At 43.8% G+C, this 18,734-nt stretch overlaps 1 protein-coding gene across 1 annotated transcript in view; it reads left to right on the forward strand.

The window, feature by feature from the left end:
* The window catches only part of cyth1a (cytohesin 1a), a 98,343-nt gene that overhangs the window by 61,591 nt on the left and 18,018 nt on the right, over positions 1-18,734 (forward strand). Inside the window, exons 6-11 of the mRNA XM_084329479.1 lie at positions 1,781-1,861; positions 3,405-3,517; positions 11,682-11,830; positions 12,326-12,437; positions 17,581-17,657; positions 17,759-17,827. Coding sequence (XP_084185605.1) covers positions 1,781-1,861; positions 3,405-3,517; positions 11,682-11,830; positions 12,326-12,437; positions 17,581-17,657; positions 17,759-17,827 — 601 coding nt within the window. The remainder of the gene's footprint in view (positions 1-1,780; positions 1,862-3,404; positions 3,518-11,681; positions 11,831-12,325; positions 12,438-17,580; positions 17,658-17,758; positions 17,828-18,734) is intronic.

The raw sequence follows: 18,734 nt of genomic DNA on the forward strand, positions 1-18,734 counted from the left end.
GTCTTAACTGTGCGGCTGATCAGGACATCAAACGGTGATGAGCCACTTCCAGATCACATAGTTTCCACTGAGCTCCATTTCCTCTTGGTCGAGGCACACACCCCTCCTTAACCCCAAACACACATTTATGAGTCCCACATTTAGACTCTACCCCTAAAAGAAGCTCTCCATTGCTCAATAGCCTCCCATCTGTTTATCGTTTTCCCAACCATTTGTGAATAACGTGATTTAAGAACCTAATCATTCTAGAGTGTTGCCTTTCAGCAGGCGGACGATCTTGATAGATTCTTGAGCAGATTCCTTGTGTCATATTGACCACATAATGAAGGCAACGCCCAGTGACCGCTGTGTGTGTTTGTGTGTGTGTGTACACTGCCCAAGGAGCATAGGCAGGCAGAGTTACAGTTAGGGTGTGGTCAGCAAACTCAAACGAGGAAATGAGAGTGCGAGCGGACATCTTTACAGAGGCTCTTCTGTTTGATTGGTATCAAGGTCTTCTCCTTGTATCCGTGTATCTAATTATGTAAGGGGGGCAGGGGGAGCAGCCTGTGAAAGAGATACCATTAGTCACTTTTTACCTGACCCACTGGGCAGGGTGGAGGCTGTATTTGACCCGGTCAGTGAGACGTGCTCAGAGCCGTCTCACTTCCCTGTCTCCCACAGGGAATATCAGTGACTCCGAAGGGGAATGATGTCATCATGACTGACTTGAGATGATGATTGTGGTGGCATGGGTGATGTCATCATGACTGACTTGAGATGATGATTGTGGTGGCATGGGTGATGTCATCATGACTGACTTGAGATGATGATTGTGGTGGCATGGGTGATGTCATCATCTCTCCTCACCCCCCAGTCCTCCTCACGTTCCCTCCGCTCCGGCACAGCCTACCTCCTCAAAGCCCCCAGGACTAAGCTGCACTCCATGGGTGATCGCGCCTTCTGCTCCGCCGCACCAAGACTTTGGAATGCTCTCCCCATCCACCTGAGAGCACCACAATCCGTCGAGGTTTTTAAAAGGGGCCTAAAAACATTTATTTTTAACAAGGCTTTTGCCTGAATTTTCTTTTACTTTTTTTTTTTTTTTTTTTTTTTTTTACTTCTATTCATTTTATTATTATTTTTTTATTTATTTTACTCTTAGGTTCTTCCATTTTACTGGTTGTTAGTCTTTTTAATTGTTTTTATTCATTTTAAATTGTTTTATTCATTTAACTTTTGTTTTTGTCTCCTGTAAGCGCTCTGAGATTCTCGCGAATGTGGAGCGCGGTACAAATCGAATCCATTATTATTATTATTATTATCATGACTGACTTGAGATGATGATTGTGGTGGCATGGGTGATGTCATCATGACTGACTTGAGATGGTGATTGTGGTGGCATGGGTGATGTCATCATGACTGACTTGAGATGGTGATTGTGGTGGCATGGGTGATGTCATCATGACTGACTTGAGATGGTGATTGTGGTGGTATGGGTGATGTCATCATGACTGACTTGAGATGGTGATTGTGGTGGCATGGGTGATGTCATCATGACTGACTTGAGATGGTGATTGTGGTGGTATGGGTGATGTCATCATGACTGACTTGAGATGATGATTGTGGTGGCATGGGTGTGTGTGTGTGGGGGGGGGGGGGGGGGGGGTGGTATGTCCTCCAGTCTTGAATTCAAAATAAAGATGCGACCCTGGCCGTGTAGAGTGAGGTGTTATCAAAGTGATGTCAATGGGGAATTGTTTGACCGTAATGAACTATGATGTTATTTTGTCTCCTGTAGAGATGATATATATATCCAAGTCCTCCATGCCTTCCTGGAGCTTCATGAATTCACAGACCTCAACCTCGTACAGGCCCTAAGGTAAGAGAAGATCTCCCTCCAGACCTCAACCTCGTACAGGCCCTCAGGTAAGAGAAGATCTCCCTCCAGACCTCAACCTCGTACAGGCCCTCAGGTAAGAGAAGATCTCCCTCCAGACCTCAACCTCGTACAGGCCCTCAGGTAAGAGAAGATCTCCCTCCAGACCTCAACCTCGTACAGGCCCTCAGGTAAGAGAAGATCTCCCTCCAGACCTCAACCTCGTACAGGTCCTCAGGTAAGAGAAGATCTCCCTCCAGACCTCAACCTCGTACAGGTCCTCAGGTAAGAGAAGATCTCCCTCCAGGGAGTCAGGTCACCCATACCGTACACTTACCTTGACCTTATTTATTATATGCCGTCGTAGATGAGGTTATGGTAATAGCTTTACAGTATCTATGTGATGTATAGAGTCCATATAGGCTGAAGCTTAGGGGGGACCGTGCTTTTGCAGTGGCAGCCCCAAAGCTCTGGAATGAGCAGCCACTGCATGTTAGGCAGGCCCCCACTCTGCAGGCGTTTAAATCACGCCTAAAAACACACTTATTTGCTCTGGCTTTTGTTTTTTAAACCGTTTTTTGAGAGATTGGCCTTTTTATGTGACACATTGTACTGTTTTATGTGTTTTTATTACATTTTTATGTTTTATGTTTTATCCTATGTTTGTGGACTTGTACAGCACTTTGGTCAACTTTGTTGTTTTAAATGTGCTATATAAATAAAGTGGATTGGATTGGATTGGATATAGCACAGAACTAGCCAATTTCATAAATGTCTCCTCATACTGTAAATGTTGTCCCCTCTATTCCCCCAAGGGGATTAATAAAGGGACACTTGATTTGACTTTATTTGCATTTACAGTGACTTGAAGCACCGATCTAGAATCTTGTTGAGTATATGGACATATTCTGTTCTTGAAGAGTTTTACTTGTAAATGGAAAGCAAACAGCCCATTCTTATTTTGTTAATTTCAACACGTAAACAAAGCGTTTGCAGCTATAGAAATTGGTAAAGATTTCAGGTTTAAATGTCATGATCATTGCTCATATAAAGAGCTCAAGTCATTCAATTTGAGACTGTGAGGAATCGAGACGTGGAACTCCCTAGCTAAAATAGCTTATACCAGTAAAAGTAAAAGGCTTATTTGATTGAGCAACAGATTTGCTAAGTTTAGGTTCTTAGAAACATATTGACATTTTAAACCTCGGAATATCATTCAGTGGATATTTATTTTTGTTATATTTTGGGTGCGTTTTTTGAGAAAATATTTTATTTACATGATTGAAATTGACATTCCGGATATTTAAGCAGTTAATTGCTAATGACATGCGTTGAGTTTTTTTTACTTACATCTTTATTTGCTACAATGTGCGTTGGGTTTTCAGTGAGCACATCCCCTCCCATCCATTTTCCCAGCCATTTCCCTTCTTCCTATATCCAGCCTCTTTTGACAGCATCACGTCGGTACAGAACTCATGCAGCTCTTTTTCCTCAGTGATGATGAGCCTTGATTGCTACTCTGTTGCCAATTCATATGAATTCACAGGCAGTTCCTGTGGAGTTTCCGACTTCCCGGAGAAGCTCAGAAGATCGACCGCATGATGGAAGCCTTCGCCCAACGCTACTGTCGGTGTAATCCTGGAGTGTTCCAGTCCACAGGTAAGACCCTCCCTTATACTGGCTCTGACCCTACTCTATAACATTATACTGCTGACTGTGATGTAGATCCCCTAGGCAAGCCCTTAGGCAGTGCATGCATGGATACCCTTGCACAGTATACAGAACACATACTGCTATACAGTAGGGATGCACACAGCAGGGTTATTGATTGCATGAGATATCGGGAAAATACCAGTGTAATATGGGGTGTCATTATCTGAATTTCCCTAGTGCCAATATCTGATATGAGGAGCCCTATAATTGCCATGTAAACATGTTGGGAATCAAAGTGAAGGGACTTGATTTTTTCCTTATTCTTAGTACATTAACATGTTAGATCTCCTCTAATGGAGAAAAATTGATTATATCTCAATATCTTATCCAAATGACCCCCGGACGTATTGGTCTAAGTCTATACTGTTCAGCAAAAAACAACGGATGGGATCGGTAGAATCGGTATCTCCAGTGAAAAAAGTGATACCGCTGCATACCTAATACGCCGTAAGTGAAGCTCTTTTCTAAAGTACTCCTGTAACTAACTCTGGTAATGCACGTATACATGCAGGGTCAAACCACCCCTACCCCTGTGTTGCATCATGTAATGGGATTCTCAGCGGGACTCCATTACCACTTGTTTATTTAACAGACATGGTTGAAGTGTGTTCCAGTAGGGTTTCTGGCCTTTTCGACCAGGACATAGTGGCCACCGCAGACGGCTGACATTATGCACACGGATGTGAATAATGCATTGGGACTTTTCTCTACTGCCTAACAGGCCAAATAAAGTGGTGCTGTGTCAGCCGCACAAACAACTGACCACATTTGGACCTCATTTTCGAATGCAGTTACGAAGAAATGTCTTCTTAATTCCACTGTCCAAGTTCCCAGGACAATTCTGGCATTCCTGAATGGTTCCTTACCTGGGATTTAAGAACGTGGAAAAGCAGTCGTAGATGGGCCAGATTGGAGTGCACCGTGTTCTTAACTCATTGAGCGCCGGAGGCCTAGAGCATCTTAGTTCCTACCATGCCAACGCTCTAAAACAGCGGTTCTCAAACTACGGGTCGCAACCCAAAGTGGGGTCGCAGGTAGGTGACAGTTGCGCATTGGCAAAAAAATCGATCGAGTTTTCCACCCAGCAGCTGTGTGTATTTGCCATGTCTCGCCCCTTCATCAACGGAGGCCGACACACAGTATTCCAATACACATCTCACTACATCCTGCGCATGTATAATCGCGGGAGGGGACCGGGGGTCTGGTCTTTTGTGTGTAACCTGGACTCGCAATGGATAGGTTTGTTGTCGGAAGTGGTGCCGGTTGGTCGTGATGAAATGGGCTCTGCACATAACCAGCTGCTATACCACACTGAAGTGAGGTGGTTATCTCGAGGCAGAGTATTAAATTGCGATTTTTAACTCGGAGAAGAAGCGCATATTTTCCTTGCAGACAAAAACAACCCATTGGCAGAGAAATGTGCTGATAATGAGCTGGATTACGAAACTCTGTTAGTGACACTCCAGGTTAATCAGCGGAGATTTGAGGGTAATTCGTCTTTTGTGTGACGACCTACTGAAAGTCAAGTTCACTGGACAGGCCCTCGCAAAGTTCTGGATATCAGTCCGGAACGAGTACCCAGTGTTGTGTAATGCTGCGCTGAGAAAGCTTGTCATCAACATACCTCTGTGAGGCCGGATTTTCAAAGTAGCAGCGGATCTCTGCCAAAGGGCACATGAGCTAATTTTCTTTTCATGTTCTGGCAACATATTTTGGCTAAATATGCCTAATTTTATAAATGTGTATAAAGAAACAATTCCGTTCCTTTTGTTGATAAGAATTAATTTCATTGATAACATAGTGCTGTAATTTCATTTTCTAATAAATATGCATGATCAAGTTCAACAACGTGTGCTTTTATTTTGATATTCCTTATTTCCACGTTGAAATTACGCGATACATTAAGTGTGGGGTCGCCAAAGAAAATCCGAAATAAAATGGGTTTGTGGTATAAAAAAGTTTGAGAACCCCTGCTCTAAAAGATAGGAATAAGTGGCTGTGTTTGCAGGGCTATATATATTCTATATTATAGCTATGGATACAATACTATGGCCCATTTCACATCAACTGTCTATCGTTCAATATGTGAAAAAGAATAAAAAATTTTGCGTTGCGATACTGTATCGATACAGGGACGCCAAGTATCGATATAAAATTATTTATTTAAAAAGAAATTTAAAAGAATTAAAACATTTTTATATATATTTTTTTTTGTATAAGGAAGTTGCATTGTTCATTTCAGTACCTGTAATAGTACAGTAGTCCACACGCACATGTGTGCATTCAGTTAAGTTGGAATATGACTAATACAAACAGTTCAGTTTGTCAGGTACATGCAACACAGATTACTGCTTGAGAAAATACCATGTTCTGCAATAAAAATTATTGAAGTGAGATGAACAGACTGAACTTTATTTTATTAGATAACATGTTGACAAAGTTTTATTTTGCAGTTGAAAAAAGGTAATAAATTAAATTTGAGCACAAAAAAAAACGCAATATTTTCAGCGTATCGTGATATTTTTTGTATCGCGATACTATCGTATCGTGACGCAAGTATCGCGATAGTATCGTATCGTGAGGTCTCTGGCGATTCCCACCCCTACACATAATATTACGTTTTTGGTTCGTTTTTCTTTTTTTTCTCGATTTTAATTATCCTATTCAATGCCAGAGACCCGTATGTTGCCGGTAGAAGGCCTACTCCGACACAGAGGGTGCAGTACCGGCCAGATTCCCCCAGGTGGTGGTATCGAGAGTGCAGTAAACCCTGTTCCAGACCCTGTGTTACACTGAAAGGTCTCCAGGCGCAGATTTTCAGTACACGGCAAGGCTAGAGGTTCAATCGGTCGCATCCAAACGTCTACGGGACATCCGATGCATATGCTGTGGTGGGTTATGTCGTGGGCCAAATGGGCATCGGATGGAGCAGATATCGATCAAACAAATTGCACTTGTCCTAATAAACTAACCTACACTGTAGCACTCAACACTTTGATGAACATTGTTACTCAGCTGATAAGAGTTGTGCCCTTCCTGATGACTTGTCGTACAGAACTTGTAAGTCGCTTTGGATAAAAGCGTCAGCTAAATGTAAATGTAAACAATTGGAATATTATTTTTGGAATACTCCCGATCAAAGGTAAGGATCATCTGACGTAAATTCTGGCTTGATTGTGCAAGGTTTTCATACCGATCCAGCTGATCAGCGTTTTTAGCGTTCAATACTAATGCCCGTTACTGGTAATCAATAATCAGAAACGACCCCCCCCCCCACCCCCCCTTTCATGGATTCATGATGAAACACAATACCTACTGTATATATTTGATTCGGGAATACTAGCGTGTATAGGCAATAAACGCCAACGCAAATAGTAGCCTTTCAGGAATTACCCCATACCGCTGTAAAACCATACTTATATTCACCACTGTATAACATGGGAATGTATGCATGGAAAAAGTATCTCTTTTTTGCATCTTGACCGGAAGAAACAGTGTCAAATGACTATAGTAATGTATCCATGGCTAGAATATAGAATATAGATTTAGCTCTACAAACAAGGTCATGCAGTCGTATCTTTTAACGCTTGGCCCAGCTACAGCGGTCCGCGTCTAATGGCTGGCATCCAATGTGTTAACAATTACATTTTACATTTATAGTCACGAGGCATCATGATGTCCTAAAATAAATAAAAGCACTACACAAACACTGCAAATTGCAATGAATAAATAAATAAGCACTAAACTCAATCGTGTGGATATGGCTATAGTGGAATAGAATGGACACATCCCATTCCTTTCATGTAGGCTATATATTTGCCATTTTGTATTAATACTCCATATTTTTTTTGTCTATATAGTCTTGTTTTCTATTGTTATTTTTTATTGTTGGTTTTATATTTTACCTTGCTTAACTCGTTCAGCGCCTAGAGGTCGCTGTTTACTGTGTGGTAAGAAGGCCAGCACTCTGTTCAATGGGGATAATGCCTGTGTTTGCGAGTGCTAAAACTATATTAAATGTTATAGCTATGGATCTAATAAACACGTCGATTGTCAGTGAGTTTCTTCCGGTCAACATGCAAAAAACAGATAATTTTTTCATACATACATTTCCGTTTTATACCGTGGTGAATATGAGTAGTTTTAGAGTGATCCTGTCGAATCCCAATAAACTCCAGCAAACGGCGCTTCAATGCATTTCCTTAGAAATCATGCCATTTGTCGCTTGATTTATTTTTTTTATCCACTTTTTCTCCCATTTTCTATATTTTCTCCCATCCCAATTTCGTATCATCCAATTCAACCCTCCCCTGTCACGAACGCTGTTTCTTGCCTCCCACAAGCCGGCTGCAATGTGGACTAAGTCATACATAGCACAAGTCCCCTCCGGTACAGCAGTCGCATCTTTTCACCTGCGCAGCTCGATCTCTCAGTGTCGAGTAGTAACGCATGGGAGGCTCACGCTGCCCCCGACACTTCCTGATTCTACTGCGCAGGCGCACCAACCGACCTGTAGGAGTCGCTGTCCACAACGCCCGATCCCCACCCATCAGTTTCCCACTCCCTAATACGGCCAATGTGTATTAGTATGAACGACCAGCTAAACTGAAAGCAATGTGGAGCGCTGGGCTCGAACAGGCGAGCCCAGCGTCTCGGCATTTGTGGCGAGCGCCTTGCCCACTACGCCACGTAGCCGCCCCCATTTGTCGCTTGATTTATGAATCATTCTGAAATAAACGCTAGATTATCTGTATTATGTTTCATCATGCACGCACGAAAGCGGGGGAGGAAAAGTCACCCCTCCGTGCTTTGGTCGGCGCCAACGGCACGCACACACATGTTGTGATCATTACGAAAAAACCATCGGATTAACCCAAGATTGGTAACATAGAGATCTTACCTCACATCTGATGTATTGCAAAAGGAATAATCAAATTCCTGATCGCCATTCCAAATATTGATCGCGGTCGTCTGTCCAACGTTTATCAACCAAAACACATGAATCCACGGTGCTCCCAGTGTCCCCAATCCGTGTGTTATAACGTTAGTCATGCCCGAGAAGGAAAACCTGGACCGGACTTCTTAGATAAGCGTACAGCCCAAGACAGAGGGATTCCAATGATGTGCAATATTGGCAGCAAGGCGTTAGGCGGCGGTATTGGCCTTTTGCGAGCTCAGACCCATTCCCAATGATAACATCAGGCTGGATGGATGAAAAATGTATGGATATAGCGAATAAAAGAAATAACGATTAAAACCCGACTTTTCTCGTGATTGGCGCTCAACCACCGGCGAGATAACCCAACTTTTTTCGTCATTGGCGCAGAATAAGTTAATGTGCACATTGTAAGAGCCAGTGGAGAAACATTCCACTGCTCATTATACTGGTAGGAGGTTGCGGGTGACGAATAAAACCTTGAACTTGCACATGGACTTGAACATCATGTAAATTGAACCATGCCATCCAATAATGAGTGATCAATCGTGCTATTTAAAAGGGTAATTTCTGTACCCTAGGCCTACACACACAATATGGCATATTTACTGCTGCTGGAAGATATCACTGATTGTGAGCTGAGGAGAGAGTGATGAGTACCTAGTGGGACGCTTCAGGCTACCAACACCTGTCCTAATGGAGCTGTGGAATACACTGGAGCCAGCACTGAGGAGCCGGACCAGACGCTCAACCCCTGTGCCACCGCACATCCACGTACTGTCCTCCATGGGCTTTTTAGCCTCTGGGACATTCCAGAGGGAGCTAGGAGAGGAGACAGGGTGGGCATATCGCAGCCATCCATCAGCCGTGGCCTCCAGTGAGTCGTGGATGGAATCATACTGGCCACACAATACATCCAATTCACATATACTGAACAACAGTCAAGAGAGGATTCCATGCCATTGCTGGTCTGCCCAACACCATCGGCGCAATTGACTGCACGCACGTGCGCATCAAGGCACCCTCCCCAGATGCATTTCCATATCAAAGCAATACCACACCATCAACATTCAAATCATCTGCGATGCCCAGAACCACCTGCTCAACGTGGTCTCCCGCTGCTCAGGTGCTGCACATGACTCCTACATCTAACAGCTCTGTGAGTGTACACCTCGAGCCAGAAGACGATGGAGACACATGGCTAATTGGTGCGTAATTAATCGTTCCAGCAACAGTAGGCTTCTGTTTTTCTAATGACTTGTTTTATTAAGAGTTTGCGGATATGCGCTGGCCCCCTGGTTGATGACCCCACTCACCAAACCAGTGAGTTGGAGCAGGAGGTGGCCTACAGTGAGAGCGCTCTCATTCCACCGCAGTTGAGCGCAGCACATAGGATGTGTTTAGACATAGCAGCTGCCACACCGGCGGGTGCCCATGACGGCCTCGATGCTCCACCTCAGACAACCCTGAGCCTGCTGTTCCTCCTTAAGTGGCCAGCATCTCTCTCATCTGTGTTTTTCCTTTTTTGGACCCATTTCTTTTTCACTTCAGCCACTGTGCGCCCCTCTCCTGACACCACATTAACCTCACCTGTTATCTCATCCCATGCCGCTTTTTTTTTGATGGCCTTGTACCCTGTATTGACACTACTAGATAAGTTGTCAGGCTAAGATGTCATGTTCTACTTCTTACAACAGTTAGCTCTGTGTTTACTGGCCTGTGCACCACCGGGTGACATATAGGACACACACACATTTTTTAAATGTCCTCTCTGCGTTTGACCAATCCCCCCCCCCCCCCCCCCCCCCCAAGGGCAGCTGTGACATGTTTGCCCACAATCACCAAATTCATAATTACCCCACACGTAGTTCCTGTTTGCTTAGACCACCCTTTTCCCGCACTTCCCAATCTCAGTTTTGTTTGCTCTACCGAGGGTCAACGTTGTGGAACTCTTTGCCTCCACATATTTTGGAATTTTCTTTTCTGAAATTCAAAAGAGCACTGAAATCTCATCTCCTAGATCACCAATATTTCCCATATGGACTTCCTTTACAAACTGTGGTCTGATGGCTTGTTGTATTTTGTTATTGTATTTTCGTTTTATTATATATTCTTCCTGTCATTAATTGTTTTCTCTATACCAGAAATCGTATGGCATGGGTGCCTGCTTCGGTGTCTATGTAGGCCTGCTTGTGTGTGTTTGTTTGTTTGGGGGGGGGGGGTTATATTTTATCTTGATATAATGTAATTTTGCTTCCTGGTGAATGCCACATGCAAGCCCCTAGAGGGTTTTTATGCAATTTTCCTACACATCCCTTGTGGATTATATTGTATTATATATGTAATTGTTTTTATATGTGTAAATAAACAAACAAACAAACAAACTAGAGAACACTTTGGCTGTTTAAAAACACATTTCCACACGTTCATGAATACGGCAGAGATTTTTCTTAGGTTTATTCTTACGAACTTCATAAGAAGATATTTAAGAAGACACTTAAGAAAATGTTTGAGAATGAGCTCCATTGTCTTTATGTATACTCGTGCACAGACATACACACACATACACACATACAAATGGTAAATGCAATTAGCTATTCTGAGACCTTACACATATAGAAAGAAAATACATTCAAATGCATCTGCACACAAATACATACTGTTAACACAACAATGACACTCCTTAGCCAACGAGTACAACCACATTCCTAGTTCCGCCCCATAGGACCCTGGGAAATTCCGTAATACCCATAGTAATGCGATTCCTTAACTATTAAACTTAACACATATGTCAGATACACACAACCACATGCACACACAACTACACAATGCGCATTAGCCGCCCACAGACATACATCTTCCTGCTAACAGAACATCACCTAGCTCTCCTTCTCTGTATGACTGTGGTCCCCAAAGTGCAATCCTTTCAGCTTGGGTAATTTGCATTCATATTTAAACAGTGCATTAAACACAGAGGCGGCACCTGGAGCTGATTGCTGTCACACACAAAGCACACGCTCATCTCCCTCTCTGTTGAGGTGTGAGTGTGAAGACATTCAGCAGTGTTTTACCCTGGGTGTGTGTTGGGATGTAACCCTCTCTTTCAAACAGCTCTAGAGGTGTAACGATGCATGGGTCTGTGTGTGTGTGTGTGCGTGCGTGTCTTTGTTCCAGACACCTGTTACATCCTGTCGTTTGCCATCATCATGCTGAACACAAGCCTCCATAACCCCAACGTGAAGGACAAGCCCGCAGTGGAGCGCTTCATCTCCATGAACCGAGGCATCAACGACGGGGGAGACCTGCCTGAAGACCTGCTCAGGGTGGGTCGAGCTTCCAAAAAACATCCCCCTGTACACCCCCCCCGTGTGTGTGTATGCATGCGTCTATCCACCGAAAATGCCTCTCAGCTTGTGTATATATGCCCCCCCATCTCCCTCCTCCATCCTACCTACTGTAAGAGCAGTGAGGCTGTATCTTTAGCTATATAACTTTTTAAGCAATATTACATTTCAACTATGTTGCATTTGTGAGTAGCAAAATAAAACACCGGTCATCTAATAACAATTCAATATGAATATGTAGTAAAAAGAAAAAGCCTCTTTCCTTTTTTCAATTCAGACTTTTGGATCTATTGATCTCCACCCACTTATCCATCCATTCTCAACCTTTTTCATCTCCTCATCCTCCCCCTCCCCCCTGTTACCTTCTCCTCCTTCTACCCTCCTCCAATCTCCGGACCCTGAGGTCCATCGCAGACCTACTGTAACTGATTCATATTCATGTTCTTAACTCTCAACCCCCCTCCCTCCCTACAGAACCTGTATGACAGCATCAAGAACGAGCCATTCAAAATCCCAGAGGACGATGGCAACGATCTCACGCACACATTTTTTAACCCAGACAGAGAGGGCTGGCTTCTTAAACTGGGTGAGTAGAACCAGAAGAGTGGAGGGCCAACATAGAATTTACCGATCTAAAAGCCCACCCTCTTTTAATCCTTCAATCACAACAGTTTTGATTGAAGGATTAATTAAAAGAGGGCAATTTGAGATAGGTAAATTACACACAAAGCATTCCAAACCATTGCATTCTGTGTGTGTGTGTGTGTGTGTGTGTGTGTACCTGTGTGTGTGTGTACCTGTGTGTGTGTGTGTGCCTGTGCCTGTGAGCACACTCACCATCTAAAGAGCCTCTGCTCCAATATATTATGAATGTGGCCTTGATCAGATCCCATGTGGAGGCCTTTCAATTATTCAAGACTAGAGATATTCAAACACTCTGATACATACACACTCACGCAAACACACAGACATGCTCGCATATACACAGACATACTGTCATATTTGCATAGCTGCACAGTGTACATAAACCCACCGGACGTACACAAACATTCAGACTCGGATACACACACACACACACACCACCCACACACACACACACACACACACACACACACACACACGCACACGCACACACACACAAGCAGTTCTTCTCCTTGTATATTTGTATCTTCTTAAGAAGTTCCTGTGTCCAGAAAGTCAGTTGGTAGTGTGACTGAACAGAAAATCCCCATGAAGCACAACCACAGACTCCTTGCCTCTCCACCCCTCTTATCTCCCCCTGAGATCTTTCTCTGTTTTGTATCGATTCACAATGACCAACTGAAACAAAATCGAAACGTCCAATCACTGTGAATCTCTACAACTACTACAGGGAGGAAGCACAATAATTGGTCTCTCTCTCTCTTTCTCCGGTGACGAACAAACTGGGAGATTTGAGTCTTAACAATCTGGGTGAAAGGTAAATAATTTTGGAGATAACACAGTGGGACCCAATGAGGAGGAGCCTAACTAAAGTACTGCTTTACAACGGTTGGCCATGGCGAACACTACAAACTTAACTTGATTGAGCGGAGCTCCCTCTGGTGGAGGTGAATTGGATAGTCCCAAAAATCCAAACTTCACATGAAATAATAATATGGAACCTGATAAATATTTTGTCCCAATGCAGGCTTTTTTTTAATTGCTGTGTTCTTTGCCAAAGTTGTAAAGCACTGCAAAAAGAAGTTCCCCCCTCACAACCAGATTAGGAGGATTGTGGTGCTACGATTTCTTATCATTTAATTTGATTTCTTTTTTTTCTTTTCCTCCTCGTTTGTTTGTTTGTTCCCATGATTTTGGCTGTTGTCTTTCCTCAGGAGGTATGTACACCAGCTCTTCCCAACTCTCTCAGGTGCTTTTTCTCGGTGGTCCACCATGCTTCCGTTCTCTTCCTCATTTATTTCTGTTGTGCGGGTTTTTATTTATTTTTGTCTTTCCATTTGACTTGGTAGCATTTGATTAAACTGTTTGTTTGTCTTTTTGGTCTTCCATTGAGCTTGTGGTCTGTCCACATGCCGCTCTTATATCTATGTGAGTGCGTGCGTGCGTGCGTGGTTACCAGGACGTCAGCGGGTGCAGTTGTCACTCTGCTTTGTGAGCACACTCTGCTGAGCAGCCTGACGTTCTGTATGCTGGGGTGATCAACCTATTTGGTCTCTGTTTTTGGGAGCTGCAGTATACCTTAATCTTCACCCAGAAAGCACCAAAAACAACTTTACAATGATGACGACAGCAACAACAAAAAGTTCAACAAGTTCACCATACTGATTGGCTCATAGGAAATGAGCATTCGTTGTTAGCTCTCTAATTGGGTGGATGGAGGATACTGCACCTTTACCAAAATATCTCTGCTCTCTCTCTCTCTCTCTCTCTCTCTCTCTCTCTCTCTCTCTCTCTCTCTCTCTCGGATCTGAAGGGTCATGATGTGGCGTGGTGAGGTGTGGTGGTGGACTAGATCAAACTAGAGTGGCTGTGGGCATGTGGGGAGAGGGGAGGATAGTATAGGATAAGAGCGCGTGCTGATAGGGAGTCTGAATGGGAGTGGGCGACTGGGATTGGGATGATTTGTGACATGTATCTTATAGGTATCCTATATGTATCCTATAACCCTTAAATGCATACCATCAGTGGTTTGGCCATGCATTCTACCCAGTAATCTAGTTAAGGAATGCTCATTTAATCATCTAATGATCTAATGAGACCATTGCTTTGCTGTGTGAATCTTACAGGGTTTTCCTCATCAGTATAAGTGTAATTAAGCAGATAGATTGCCTTTGTTTATAATTATTCAAATTAATTAAATGGTTAATTTGATGTGATTTATTTAGATCGTCTTCTCCTTCCTAACCTCCACTTGTCCAGCTCTCTACTACCCACCCCCGTGCATGGGTGATCCCCCTCACCGGCCCTCCTCCAGGGTGATCCCCCTCACCCACCCTCCTACAGGGTGATCCCCCTCACCCACCCTCCTACAGAAATCTCACGGGACATCCCCCATTGTCCGTGACATTTCTGCACGGGGGTCAGTCATCTTTCTCTCTCTCTCCCTCTCTCATTGAGTGACAGGAACCGACGTGTTCGATCACAACCGATCATTATCAACCAATCACAACCTCTGACTCCGATCAGCTCTCTTCATTGGCTGTGTGATTATGCTCATCGTGTGTCTGTTTGCTCTGTGCTCCGACACGCTGGAGAGACTCCTGTGTGGGGGAGGGAGGGGCCGTGGACTTCTCTCTCCGAGTCTGTTCAATAAAACAATGCCTATGGTGTCTGTAGATGACAGTACCTAACTAGTCGTAGCCCGTTTGAATGACCTATCATGACCCTCTGCGATATGATGGGGTACCATAAACAGTATCTTGGCTGTTATATGATACACATAAGTGTGCTTTTTCTGCCTTTTTTGTGATCAGAAACCTTGTAGTGTGTGTCTGTGTGTGTGTGTGTGGTGTTGCAAAAGTGCTGCTCTTCTCTCTTGGTAGATGAGTTTTTACTAACACTGGTGGTGGTGGTGTAACTACTAAGCTAGTACCCCAGTGTAGCCCAGGTAACATGTGCCTTGGCTCATGTTTAAAAGGGAACTGTGGCCATTTTCAGAACTCAGACATGTTATTCCTATGGTCATCTTGAAGACGGTCCAAAAAAGACCTCTCTCCCAAATCCAACAGCTAGAGTGGTAAACCTCAAATGTGTGTCATCAGGTGTAAAGTCTGAAGCTGCTCCACAGACATGAATTGGGAACGGTTTTATAGAGGACACTGAGAGCACCCAATAAAGCTGATTTAGGTATAAAAAACAACAACAAAAAAACAGAACCACAAAATCATTCTCCCATTCATTGTCAATGAAGAAGCTCCAGACTTTATACCTGATGCCATTACAAGTTTGAGTCTTACTTCTGTGGTTTCTGGCTTTGGGAGAGAGTAGCTCATGTTCACATTATATGGATGGAACTTCCACTACTCCGCTGAGGATAGTCCGAGGCTGCGTTCCCCACAATTACTCAACATTTCCACCCTATTACTCTAAATTCAGTTCAGTTCAATTGACCAATCTCAAACCCGCCCTCTTTTCCTGATCCTCCAATCTCAGCTGTTGTTTGTCCGAGGAAAGCTACAGAAAAGAGGCCAGAGTTTGAGATGTGACAACACGAGAGGCCCACGGTGCAGCTGTGAGCAGCTCCGGGCACTCTGCTTCCTGCCCCACTGTGTTTGTCAGCATCTAGTCCTCCCAGCGCGCTGGCTGCCATCTGCCACGGTGATCAGGTTTCCCCTCACAGGAAGTGGGGGTGACGAGGGGAGGTCAGAGGTCATCCACAGATCACTGAGTTAACCAGAGAACCCCTCCATACCAGGGTGTTAAAAAAAGGAGAAAAAAAGCGGTGCCGATTGCACAGCCAGTGGTGTGAAAAGACCCCTTAATCGCTCCTGATATTCTGGATATGGTCCAAGTTTTTATCATTTAATTGTTTTTCAGCCCTATAAATAGCCTGCCTGGGATTTCATATGGGCGGCAGTTCATTAGGTTCAGAAAGTGCAAAGCATAGGGCTCTATATCCTGGCTATTGATCCTGCCCCGCTGTACTGCTCTGAAAGAGAGTTCCTCCTGAGTCAGCGACTAAAGAGAGACACGGGAGGACAAAGTGAAAGGCACTCAGCTTTCAGACGCAGCCGGGCATTCAGTTAATAATAATTATAATAATAAACTTTATTTGTATAGCATCTTTCATACCAGAATTGCAGCCCAAAGTGCTTCACAGCAGTGATGTGGACATAAAATATACATAGGCATAAAATTTGCCTAAAATTGGCATAATTATAGACAGGCATAACATGAGCAGAGAATTTACATTAAAACCTCTCAGTCTTTATAGATTTCTGACATTAAAATCTAGAAAAGGCTATTAGCAGGTTTCTGACTAAATAAAAGCAATGCATAAAGTGCAGACATAAAATGAGTAAAAAATAGAAGACTCAAGAGAGGAATAAGAATAAGAGCAATGCAAAAACTGTAGACAATAAAAGTAGCATAAATTAGCATACAAGTTTGTAATAGTGCGGTGCAATAAAATAGCTCCCATCTGCAGTACAACAATCAGTCTGTTTCAAAGCAGCCGAGTGTATTAAAAGGCTAAGGTGAAGAGGTAGTTTTTTAGCTTACTTAATGCAGAGAGACACTTAGCCTTTTATAGGGCTTTGATTTAACAACAAAAATAACTGATTATTTCGGTCATCAAGATAATCCTAGCACATACTATAAGGAGACTTAACAACTACTTGGTGACATCATATTTAGGCATTCAACTTATATTACTTTGGAGAATTACATACGACTTAGAGAAGTTGAATCTATTCAATGGATGCCTGGGAAATTAACAGGATCAAATGAAGGTTCAGGTGGAGCACTCTTCCCCACAACGGGACGCTATGCATCTGCGGTGATGGTGATGGTGAGAGCATGGTATGATATGGTACGATATGGTGCTGGATGCTGGATTTCGGGGGCCATATTGGTGGGCGCATTGGGGAGAGGGAGTCCTCTAGAGCCGCCATCTCTCCTTTTGTCTGTCCATACGCATCTGTCTGCCTGTCTGCTACTCTGCTCTCCGTTGCCCGTTGCTCCGATACCCCTCTTCTTCCCCCCCCCTCTCCCTCTACCAGACCTAATGCTAGCTGTTTGCTCCATAGGGGGACGCGTAAAGACCTGGAAGAGGAGATGGTTCATCCTCACAGACAACTGTCTCTACTACTTTGAGTACACAACCGTGAGTACAGTTAAGAGTATACTCCCAAGCACACTAAATGTCAAATACATCCCAAATCGTTCCTTTTTAAACCACTGTTTGCTTACATTTTCTTTTTGCAGGACAAAGAGCCCAGAGGTATCATCCCGTTGGAGAACCTGAGCATCAGAGAGGTGGAGGACAAGAAACCTGTAAGGACGGCGCCCTCTGCTGGGTCACTCATCATGACAGTGCAACACACAATGCTATCATTGACTACTTTTATATGCATGGAGTAACCAAGGCTATTGGCTGTAATCTGGTTAAGGTCTTTTTCTAGTTAATCCGTTTACATGCACCTTGATACCCTGCACCCTGAGTGTCCCTGTTTCCACGAAGAAACAGTATAGTCCTTTCCTGCTGTGACAGATAGAACACTCTAGTAGGTTACTTCTGGAGAAACATTGATCATTCTTCATATGAGAGGACTTAACTTTTTGTTTAACCCTCTGAGACCCACATGGACCTGGGCCTTTTTTTTAGGGGAGTGGGACAGGGCATCTTTAGGGGAGTGGGACAGGGCATCTTTAGGGGAGTGGGACAGGGCATCTTTAGGGGAGTGGGACAGGGCATCTTTAGGGGAGTGGAACATGGCATCTTTAGGGAGGCAGGTCAACAGAACATGGCTGCTGCTTTTTTTTTTTTATATATCGCTTTTATCCAAAGCGCTTTACAATTTGTTACTCACATTTTCATTCACACACTGACGGCGGAGGCGACCGTGCAAGGTGCCAACCTGCTCATCGGGAGCAATTAGGGGTTAAGTGTCTTGCTCAAGGACACATTGACACGCTGCCCGGGAGGAGCGGGAATCAAACCGGGAACCTCCGGATTGCCAGACGACTGCTCTACCTCTTGAGCCACTGTCGCCCCCTGAACATGCCACATAGATGCCACACATCATCTGAAAGCTGGGAACCTGAAGATTAATTTGAGATCCAGCTCAGCACTGTGTGTTGCAGTTTTCATTTTCAAATCAACATTGCGCAAATGTTGTTGTTGTTGTTGTTTTTTGGGGGGGGGGGGGGGGTTATACCATTTGTTACACAGATTTGTTTA

Source organism: Notolepis coatsorum (genome assembly GCF_963971535.1).
Source record: "Notolepis coatsorum genome assembly, chromosome: 14".
NCBI classification, from domain to species: Eukaryota; Metazoa; Chordata; class Actinopteri; order Aulopiformes; family Paralepididae; genus Notolepis; species Notolepis coatsorum.